At 34.6% G+C, this 11,979-nt stretch overlaps 2 protein-coding genes across 2 annotated transcripts; one reads left to right on the plus strand and one right to left on the minus strand.

The window, feature by feature from the left end:
- Positions 1-1,599: 1,599 nt before the first annotated feature.
- LOC105112194 (nicotianamine synthase-like) lies at positions 1,600-2,714 on the plus strand. The gene has a single exon (XM_011007802.1). The coding sequence runs from the start codon at positions 1,669-1,671 to the stop codon at positions 2,521-2,523; it is 855 nt and encodes a 284-aa protein (XP_011006104.1). The 5' UTR covers positions 1,600-1,668; the 3' UTR covers positions 2,524-2,714.
- A 728-nt stretch (positions 2,715-3,442) lies between these two features.
- On the minus strand, positions 3,443-7,648 carry LOC105112203 (zinc finger CCHC domain-containing protein 7-like). Its single transcript, XM_011007814.1, has 7 exons — positions 7,160-7,648; positions 6,851-7,039; positions 6,592-6,753; positions 5,891-6,052; positions 5,643-5,759; positions 4,727-4,834; positions 3,443-4,561 (listed from the first exon to the last, which is right to left on the minus strand). The coding sequence occupies exons 1-7, from the start codon at positions 7,511-7,513 to the stop codon at positions 3,602-3,604; spliced, it is 2,052 nt and encodes a 683-aa protein (XP_011006116.1). The 5' UTR covers positions 7,514-7,648; the 3' UTR covers positions 3,443-3,601.
- Between the last annotated feature and the right edge of the window lie 4,331 nt (positions 7,649-11,979).

Consider the following 11,979-nt stretch of genomic DNA (forward strand, 5'->3'; position numbering starts at 1 on the left):
TATTCTCATTTTATAATTTAAGTTATGGTTTTAACAAGTTATGATTCAAGGTTTTTTTATATATTTTTTAATTAATTTTTTTATTTTATCTTTTAATACTGAAATGATTGATGATTGAATTTTATAATTTATTTTAATTTATTTTTTATTTAATTATTCTAATCTTATGATTCGGAATATAGGTTTGATAAATTAACTCAAGTTAATTTAAGTAATTTTTTTAATTGATTTTTTTCAGTTTTATTTTTTAATATTGAATTTATTAAAAAATAATTTTTACAATTTATTTTGATTTATTTTTTATAAAGTTTTGTTAATCTTATAATTTAATGTAATGGTTAATAGTTTAACTTGTATTGATATGAATTGATATGGTATCTTGTCATTTTATTATTTATTAAAACAATTATTTTAAATATTTATTTTGAATATTAATTATTTAATTGTTTTTTAATATATCAAAGTTACCGATTATCTATTCTTAATGTAAAACAGTTTGATTCGACGCAAAGCTTGGACGGCAAGATAATGCAGGAGCTATGCTTGCTTGATACACCCTGTAAAAGAACGGTGCATGGGGTTGGACAAGGGTCTCATGACGTGTGGGCAGTGGGCTGGTCTGGCAGGCATGAACTCTGTCCTGTGATAGGATTTGTGCCAGCAGTAGACAGACTGACACGATCTGGGTAGGTTTTTTTTGTAAGAGAAACCTGTTCTCTTCTTACAAATATTGAGCTTCTAATTAAATTTAAAATTTGTACTATATGCTTTTAATTAATTCCCGGCTCAGAAAAGAGTTGCTGCCCTCTTGATGATAAGATACACACATGTTAAAACTTAAAATACCCCACTCAATGGCAGAGCCTGGTTGATAAGATTCTGCAAAATCTAAAGCCCAGGAGTTGGAGAAACTTGGGGGCTAAAATCTGCAATTATATCAGCTTTTTTCATGAAATACAGAGACAACCTTTTAAGCAAAACGATTGACGAATCAATAAAAAAACCTAAGAAATTGAACTCCTAAGGCATTTTCCATGCCTTGATGATCTTTGACTCCCAATTGATTATGAGCATAGTGTGAACATAAATCACTTTTAGTATCTGCTTAAAAGCATACTATTTCATATACTTAAAACACAATGTGAAAGGCATCGAAGCTCAAAATGTTCAAAGAGTGAAGCCCTAGTTGACACATATAGGTTGCATCATGTGGCCACCACATGCTATTGTTTTATATTTGAAAAAATAGGGAAAGAAGCTTCATGGGATCTTGCTTTTTGCTGCAATCCAGTGCTAATTTAGATCATATAAGGCATGGAGCAGCACGGTTGTTGTTGACCATGTAAGATTTCCAGCATATTAGCACCATTATTTTTAATGCTTCAATACTAATTAATAGATCACCGTCAAAGAAAGCTTCTACTGCGTAAGGAATTCGGATTGTATAGGAAATTTCAGCAAATAAGAAACACTAATCAATAACATTAAATAATAAAGGTCTAACACTGTACGAAACTTGTACATTTTTCTCAATAATACACATAATTCTGTTCAGCATTTACTATAAATACTTTGATAGGAAGGCCTTACCACACGACCAGCACACTCTAGCTAGCAGCTTGAATAGTTTGTAAAACAGAATCAGATACTGCAAACTATTCATCATCAATGGCTGCCCTCCAAATCTCCAACTGCGAGAGCCAAATCTCTACTGAGCTACTCATAGCTCGGGTAACGCAAATCCATGCTAGCATATCCAAGCTTAGCTCGTTAAGGCCTTCGAAGCAAGTTAATAGCCTCTTCTCTAACCTTGTGAAACTATGTATCCTACCATCATCCATAGACATTACTGCCTTGCCTGAAGAAGTGCAAGCAATGAGAGAAAGCCTCATCAATTTATGTGGCCATGCCGAGGGCCTGTTGGAGCTTGAATTCGCAACGTTCTTGAGCAAAATCCACCAACCTCTGGACAACCTTAACCTTTTTCCCTACTATGGGAACTATGTCAAGCTAGCCAACATTGAATACAGGATCTTGAATGAAAGTGGGTTGCTGCAGCCAAAGAAGGTGGCTTTTGTGGGTTCAGGTCCAATGCCTCTCACTTCTTTTATAATGGCTACACATCATATGAAATTCACTCACTTCGATAATTTTGACATTGATGAGGCTGCTAATGATGTCGCTCGTCAAATTGCTTCTTCTGATGTTGAACTTGAGAAGAGAATGAAGTTCGAGACGGCTGACATAATGGAAGTTAAAGAGAAGCTGAGTGAATATGATTGCATATTCTTGGCTGCCTTGGTTGGCATGAGCAAAGTAGACAAAGTCAAGATTCTAGGCCATATAAGGAAGTACATGAAGGAGGGTGGGGTTCTGCTGGTGAGGAGTGCAAAAGGGGCTAGAGCCTTTCTCTATCCTGTTGTCGAGGAGCAGGATGTTCTTGGCTTTGAGCTTCTCTCCATCTTTCACCCTACTAATGATGTGATCAATTCAGTTGTTCTCCTCCGCAAGCCTGCCTTTTAAAGCATAAAAAGCTTCCATTTCTTGCAAAACTGGTCCAGGAGGCAATTGTGGAGCCCCAATCTTCTCTAGGATGCGTCACTCTTCTCCACCAGCTGATCTTAACTAGAGAGCTGCTATTTTATCCAGTTTCTTATTCCTGCTGCTATGTTTTCTAAGAGCACCTCTTTGTGTTCTGCGTTTGGTTTTCATGTTTTTTTTAGTTCGGATCATTTATGGAGCTCCAATCTTCTCTAGGATGCGTCAGTCTTCTCAACCCGCTGATCTTAACTAGAGAGCTCCTATTATATCCAGTTTTCTTGTTCCTGCTGCTATGTTATCTAAGAGCACCTCTTTGTGTTCTGTGTTTGGTTTTCATGTTTTTTTTAGTTCGGATTTTTCCCTTTTGCTATGTTTTCCTATATGAAATCTAGCCAGTCCGTCACCACCAAATTTTAATAACCTAAAGATGTTGTCTTCCTGATAATAAAAAAGAGATGTGGTATCTATTCTTTTCTTCCTTTTTACTATATGATCCCATTGCTTGTGCTCACAGAGAGTTCTACTTCCCAATTCGATCAAAGTCATCTAGCATTGGAATCTCTTGTATGAACACTGCATCACTGATGAATTTAACTAACTAATGTTGGAGAAGACCCTTTAAGGAATTGGAAACTCCAGCTTTTCAAGTTTTTCAAAGTTAGATGCCGAAATGAAGTATTTACCACAACAAGAAACTTATCTTTTTGTGCTACCTTCATTTTTTATTTTAAGGTTAAATAAAAAATTTCAACTTCAGGAGTAATATTTGCGAGCTGAAGTTTACTATTCTTGCAAGAATAAACCACCATGTTATTTCAGAAAGGTAAAAATCAATTCTTTAAACTTAAACCACCAGCTATCCTTCAAAGGTTATGATAAGGTGTGTGGATACATCCATTGAGAAAAGATGGTATCGATCACTATAAGCGCATCCATGTATGGAAAATAAATTGACTTTACCGAGGCGATAAAGAAATTAGAAAAAAAATACACTGGTCAAAAGGGTCAGGGAAAAGAATTAGAGTTCCCAGATCCGGCAGTTTCAATATAAATTTCATTTCTACCACCAACCGTTCTTTCTCCTCATCCCAGCACTGCCAGGGCTGCCAAAATCATATCCGGAGTTGCCATATGCATGGCCATGGTTGCTGTGTCCAGGCCCAGAGTTCGTGTATGCATGCCCTGAGTTGTTGTATGAATACCCTGGGCTGCTATGTTCATGCCCGGATTTGCTATATGCATGCCGGGAGTTGATGTATGCATGGTCGGAGTTGTATCCATGGACAGAGTGGCTGCGTGCATGGCTGGAGCTGTTGTATACTTGGCCAGAGTTGGTGTATGCATGGCTGGAATTGCTGTATGCTTGGCTGGAATTGCTGTATGCATGGCCGGAGTTGTATCCATGACCAAAGTGGCTGTGTGCATGGCCCATATTGCTGTGCGCATGGCCAGAGTTGCCAAATGCATTGCCAGGGTTGCCAAACCTGGATAATGAGTATCTGTGCTGATAAGGTGTTGCTGACCCTTCAAATGCTGAAGTTCCTGATTGACTCCACCTATTCTTATTAGAAGTTTGAGAACCTGACATATGATGACCAGAAGTCATAGGAGACATCTTGTGACCCTTGTAAGAAGGTGTTGAAGGAGACCTGAAATGGTTCTTCTTGTACTTTGATTGCAATACATCTCCAGGATCCTCCGAAATCCATCCACCTTTGTGTTTTGATTTTGTTGGTGTTGACTTAAATATTTCTCCAGGATCGTCTGTAATCCATCTGCCTCTGTGTTTTGATTTTTTTGGTGTTGACTGGGATAAATTTCCTTGATCCTCTGCAATTCGACGACCTTTGCGTTTTGATTTTTGCAGTGTAGCATCATTGCCTTTCTCTTTGGACTTGGTTTTTCTCTTTTTACGAGACTTACCAAGATCATGAGGAGCAGACTTAATTCCCATGCTCTTGTTATTTTCTCTATGAGATTTTAGAGTTGGGGTTGATAATTCACGCCTCCTCTTCCCACCCTGCTTATGTAAAACAAGCACACATTTTACTGATATTTCTAGAAATATACACAAAATTCCACAAAGGAAAACAGAACCCTTTGACGCTGAAGTAATTAAATATGGTTATGAAGAACATAAATGAATCTGCCTACAATGATACACATCTTTGCTGAAGAAACCTACCTTAGCAGATCTGGTGCACTCACGTGCAAAATGCCCTCCTTCCCCACATCTGTAGCATGAACTAGGTGATTCTGTCATAGAGGCTTCCTCATTTAACCTTCCACACTCCTGCATAAATAGATAAAATGCAACGAAAGAAGGGTGGTCACCAACAAGAAAAAATTGGGAAAAAAAGAGTTAAAAACACCTCAGGATCAGGTGGGTGAAGAGAAACAACGTTACAATCAACAGATGCCAATGTCAAGAGACTTGCAAAAATTCCATAACAGATATTCCGAAGCTTGGGCAGTATCAAAGCAACCACAAGGATATCTTGCACAAACAAAACTATATAATAACAGTATAAAATCACGTGCAAGAAGAATGTTAATGTCATGTATAGATGTAAAAATAATGTACAGCTTCAGATCATATTGAATCAAAGAGTATTTTATCAAGTAAACCACACTGTCTGATTTGGCATGTGATATCATGTCCACCACTTGCAACTTTAACAACAAGAAAAAAACAATTTAAATCCAAGACCATTAGGGAGAAAAGAAACATCAGCAAAAGAAAGTATCACCAGAGATGGTGCATACTTCAAATTCTAAACCACCATCACATTGGCATCTCCTGAGATCATGAAAGGATGATTCAGCAATTGAGAAAATAGAACAATACAGTCAATGCTGAACTAAATCAATGACAAGAAACACAAGGATATTAATATAGCAACTATCATATAGACATACCTAAACCTAAAATCACATAACATCAACACGTCATTATGCATTTAATCCATGAAAGCATCATGCACTTATAGATGAAATTTTCTCCTTAACCATAATACACGTGAAAAGATATGCAGAATGCTCAAAGAGAGCTGCCCATGGAGACAGACATGCAGATGTTGAAAGCACTGAATAGGACTTACCAAACCAGAATGACCCAGTTCACCACATCTGTAGCAAGAAACTTGTCTTGGACCATCATCACCAGAGGTAAAACAACATAAATGGCCAAAACTCTTGCAGATGTAGCATTGAATTTCCTGAAAGATGACCAAAAAAATTTTAAACATTGAATTAAGAATGAGATTCAAATTAGAATAAGAATATGAACTTGTAGGTAAGCATGTGGGAGGAAGAAAAGGACAAGCAATGATGAAAAAAGTGGAACAACCTTGAGATCATCAGGAGAATAATCTTTCTTGCATGAGAACATCTCATGCCCGGATTCCCCACAATTCAAACATATTTTTGAGCTCTGGGGAATGGCATTATATTTATCAGGACAATTTTTGGCACGATGGCCACTTTTCTTGCAAATAAAGCAATCTCGTCCCTGCAGAAAAAAATGGAGCACAACAAACACACAGATTAAGTAGATTCTTCAAGTCCTAAAACTATTTACATTTAATTCAATACAGCCATAGACATAAAGACAATATTTAGTCATTTCAGTATTCTTTTGTTCAGGTTTTCCCCTTTTTTTTATAATTTTCTCCCATCTATGATATTTACATTCCACATGAAGGAGCCAAGTTATCCATCTTTTCACAAACAGACAGTATAGGTCCTTGTGATTCTCAGCGAAGTGGGAAGTGGGATAAGACTGCTGACAAGAACATCCAGATGTTACAGCACATCTAAACCAAATATCTCAAATGCTGCATGTGTGAAATTTAAGAGCAACTATGGGATAAAAGCATTCTCTAGCAAAGTTGAATGCAGCAACAAAAAAACATGGGTGGTCATCAAAATAATGCACTCTTAACAATCGTGAAGTAAAAAAAAAAAGTCCAAGCAAACAGCTTTTGGAAACAACTGAATCCAATAAATAAATAACAAGGCTCCAAACTCTAAATAATTAGTTTCACAAACCTTAGAGCATTGCTTAGCACCATGCTCCAAACTCCCGCAAACAAAGCATGGTTTAATCTTCTTCATAGGTGTCGGACAGTTGACTGCCATATGCCCTTCCTCACCACAATTATAGCAAGTTGACCAGCCACTATCCGGAGGATCAAAGTACCTTGGCCCCCGCTGACATAGGACATATAATAGATATACCAATCTAAGCCTTCACAAGGGAATAGTATTTCTTTCAAAATTGTAGATCACAGCAAATATTTCAACTCACAAGAAGCTTTCGGAGCACAACATTAACAGACTCCTCATCCGCAATCGCACCACCAGATTCCACCAATTCCGCAGCCTCAACTGCCTCTACCTTCTCACTTGTCCCTGCCTTCTCGATCGTCTCCGAATTCTCAACTGTCTCCGCCTCCTCAGCCGTTCCCACCTTCCCTTCTTCCTTGGCATTAACAGCCTAACCAAGCATTATTAAACCAAATAACCCTTAATTTCAAAACTAATCAATTTTCAAATTGTAATAAAAATAAAATAATCAATTTAATTAACAAGAACAGTATAATTAAGCTCAACTTACTGAAATGTCAATCCTTTTCTCAACTTTCTTTTTCCTCTTCTTACCACCACTGGGACCCACACCCGCCGCCGCAGCCTCCATCGACGAGGTCGCAGCTACCTCCACCACGCCAGTATCTCCTCCATCACCACCGCTACCATCACCGTCGTCGTCGTCCAAAACGATAAGACAGTTTCCGTTTGCAGTCAATTTCGCAGCTTTCATTAACAGCGACTTCTCTACGATCTTCAAGCTCAGATCTTCATTTGCCTCTTCATCATCGCTACTCACTTCCACTACAAATTTCTCCGATTGCTTCGCTTCTTCTTCTTCGATTACTTCGATTTTCTTTTTTTGCTTCTCTTTCGTTTCCATTTAATTAATTAAATTTAAGAAACCCTAATTTTGAAAAAAAAATCCTATAATTTGAATTTTACGGACACGCATGGGCAGGCGGAGAGACTCAGCTAGGGTTTGAGTAGGCTTACTCAAAATCGATTCCAAGCGGCTTTGATCTGATTTGATTTTTCAGAAAACCTCAAACTTAGTCCCTACATTGCTATCTATTATCGAGTGAGTACCACATAGAAACATAGCATCGATTAGGTCACTTAATGTGGTTAACTTTACTTCAATTAAGTCCTTACGTCCAGGTCTCTTGATTTTTCTGTTCAAGTTTTCTTAGAAAAATTATTAGGTCAATTTAATTCACAAGTTACGCTCATGGACCAAACCAATCAAATTTTTACATGTCAGTTGAGTCCACCTAATTGATTAATTTTGGATTTGCTCAATTACATATTTAAATTTTATAAATCTTATAATTATTAAAAATTTATATAATTATTAACTTTAAAACCTATAAAATTAATTAAGATATACACAATATAAAGAAATATCCATATTAATCTAAAATAAAATCTTACACATCATTAAATCTATCCACATCGTTAGTTCTCTCATTTCATAAGTATGATTGTGGCCTTCGCATTTTAAATATAATTTACTAAATGGATGATTCAAACTTGGTAGCATGTGATCAATTTAGTGGTTCATTCGTGATTTTAAATTCGTAATAAATCTATTGGTAGGTTTATGAAATTAAATTTAATAATGAAGTAGATTGATTTATAAGATATTTGTGAGTGTCATAATAATTATTTTTTAAAATATTTTTTATTCAATAATATATTAAAAAAATATATTTTTTATTTTTTATATTAACATATCAAAACAATTTAATATTATTAAAAATTTAATTTAAAATAAAATATTATTTTAAAAAAAAATAAAAATATAAAAACAAACAGGTTATTAATAATTTCTTATTATCTTAAAATAATTTTGATACATAATTTTATTTCTATATAATATTTTAAAGCACAAATGTTAAAACTGATTTAACTCAGTATATATATTAATTTCAAAAACTTGATTTGAGTCTCATTGAAATTGAAATTGAGTTTAATATTAAACTAATTAAAATATTAACCCTTATGGAAATTGATTTAACTTGATTTTGATTTTTCTATAATAAAAAAATCATTTTTAGTCCATAAAAAAATAAAAAATAGAGAAAAAAAAGTTATCAAACATGTTTAATGACCTCACACAAACCATATTTTGAGGAAAAAAAATACATAAATAAAGTATAATAATATTTTAAAAATCATAACTATAATACCATGCTTTTCGAATAAAACTATAGTTTTTTTTATAGTAATATTAAAAATTAATTTAAAGTATAATAATATTCTAAAAATCATAACCATAATACCATGCTTATCAAATAAAATTATAGTTTATTTTATAGTAATATTAAAAATTACTTTACCCGTATATATATCTAAGAGTCAATCCTCTTTATGATTCGAAATAAATGAAAAATAAATCCATCGGACAATACTTAACATGGATTCTAAAATTAAATGCTTACTTTATTTATTGAAAAAGTGTTCAAAATAATCAAATTTAAGAACAAAAATTTAAATTTTAGGATATAAATTAAAAAATATATGATTTGTCATATTAAAAATATATTTAGTTACATGATTGTTTCTATGTTTGAAGTAAGTACATCATCTTAACTGTTTGGTAATACTCCAATAATATATCTATATTGATGAAACCTAATATTAATTGTGGCATGGTCACAGGTTTGCAAGAAGCACCAACAATTTGTTGCTTCTTAAGTTGGAAAACTTATGAATAATGGGTTTTTTTCCATGAACAGCGCTCCACTGTTTCGCGCCAGACCGATCTAGTTCAAAGCTAAAAATGCATTGAACTGGATCAAATTTAACAAAATAAAAAAATTATTTTTAATTTTTAATTATGTTTTATTTATAAAACTAGTATTAAATATTATTCAATGACACTACATAAATTAAACGGAAATCGCTTGATGACGTAATATTTGCAGAATTTGATCGCAATCCCAATTTTATTTCTACAAATTTTATGGAACAATAAAAAATATTTCATATAAAGTATTATTTATTTTATGATATAATTGTAATAGGTAAATCTATAATATTTAAATTAAAAACTATCAATATTAATATATATTTTTTAAAATTATTTTATAACCTCAATTTCAAAAGCATTTTTAACTAAATACATTAAATTTTTTTTTTAATCTTAATTTCAATCATAGTTTTAACAAAACACTTATTTTTTAAATCAACCTCAATTAAAAAGTACCTTTTATGAAATAATTTTGTTCAAACTATAATCATAACAGCTATCGCAGTACCAAATACCCTCTAATTATATCAATATCCGAAGCTCATATATCCATGCACAAGTTTTTTTTATCAATCCCATCAAGAAGTTGAAAAAACACCATCGATGTGCCTATGTTAATGATCTTAACTCTAGTTTGGTTTCTACGGAGTCCATGGCGAAAGAGGCCCTTCAAATGAACATGACTTTCAAACACTACCAGCAGATACAGTAAAAGTACCTAACATTCGTCTAATTCTCATACTTTTGGATGCTTGATGGAAACACTAAAATCTATTAGCAGCAGGTGCGATCAAAATTAACTCCTGTTTATCTTGAACAAGGTATTTTGTCTTTCAATAATGCTGTAAATTTCTGACTTCTTTGTTTTTGCAATAAATTGATGATTTATTTTGAAAAAGATCGATCAAAATTAACTCCTGTTTATCTTGAACAAGGTATTTTGTCTTTCAATAATGCTGTAAATTTCTGACTTCTTTGTTTTTGCAATAAATTGATGATTTATTTTGAAAAAGATCGATCAAAATTAACTCCTGTTTATCTTGAACAAGGTATTTTGTCTTTCAATAATGCTGTAAATTTCTGACTTCTTTGTTTTTGCAATAAATTGATGATTTATTTTGAAAAAGATCGATCAAAATTAACTCCTGTTTATCTTGAATCTGACAGCAGCATCACGGGTCAGTGATTTCCAAATGCTGACCACAAATATATAGCCCTGCTCCATGACATGGTAAACCAGAGACATGGTACAAACACCGGAAACTACAAACATTTTCTATGCATCTCAAAAGAAGTTTCTTTGCCTAGATGAACATTCTCTATTGTATCTGCAGCATAACCGTCCTGGGAATCTCCATGAGCTTCGCAGAACCTGTATGATAGGGTGTTGAATCTTCTGTTTTTTTTCCAAATTGATAATGGAGCAGTGAAGACCTTTCGCGGTTTCGGTGTCAAAATGGAATTAATTCAGGGTAATAAAAGCTGGGATTTAGGTGATACGCTGCAGCATGGAGGGGTCTGTGAAGAAATCATCTCATATTGAGACAATTAATTTCCAGAGTGGCATGTTTCCGAACTCCTCCTGTAATGCTTCTTTATCTGATACATGCTATCATATATGAAGCCAATCGAAGGTTCATCGTCATCACTAATCTTGTCAATAAGAAGATTGAGAGCGGTTGTTGTCTTTGATGCCATTTCTGCTGCCTTCCAGAAAAAAGAATCCGTTACCAAAGCAGCTGCACTCTTGCCTTCCACTTTCTTCGACCTAAAAGAAGATTTCCACTCTGATGAAGTGAAAATTTATTTCAATTCATCTTTATTGGAAAGGATGCTCTCGACAATCGAGAATGGGATTGTCGACCTCATCTTTGAAGGCTTCAAAAGGTTCTCATTTTGAGAAACTGTAAAGCCTATAAACAGCTTTAGCACTGTAGCATTGTTCTGAGCAAACCTGACAGGGCTTTTTGCCTTATCTAATGCTCTTTTCATGTCATCTATAGCAGCAATCTTCTCTTGCATGAGACCGATGCAATCTGATGCACTCACAGCCCAAAAATCTTGCATGCGAATCCTTCTAATCTGATTGATAACTGAAAACATCCAGCTTGTTGTAGAACAAGTCATGACCTGAACTACATTTGCTGCCTAACATCTTCAATAATAACATCTAACAAGTTTTGCAAGGGAACATTATTGCCACTGATATCTGTAAAGACTTGAGATAAACACGACCAGCCGGACAATCTACAAGGAAATTGACGAAACATCGACCGTCTTTATCCACCCATTCAACCATCAGGATGGTACAGCTAATGTTAGCACATGTTTCTCTGTTCATCAGAAGTGGTTTCACTGATCCTTGGAAAACTCACGAGTAGGCAACCTTACACCTATCCCCATTTTGAGGAAGTGCCCAGCAACTTTCTCCGAAACTGGTGAGTCGCAAGCATCTCTCGCCGTCACACCCCCTGCTGCGGCTGCACTTGCATTGCTAGCAACTTGCTCATGATGGTCTAATTCTTGAGCAAGGCCTTTACCTTCGGCTTCAGCAATGTGCTTCCTAAGTAGTCATCTCCCAGTTCAACACGGCT

Source organism: Populus euphratica, unplaced genomic scaffold (genome assembly GCF_000495115.2).
Source record: "Populus euphratica unplaced genomic scaffold, PopEup_1.0 scaffold5.1, whole genome shotgun sequence".
In the NCBI taxonomy this organism is placed as follows: Eukaryota; Viridiplantae; Streptophyta; class Magnoliopsida; order Malpighiales; family Salicaceae; genus Populus; species Populus euphratica.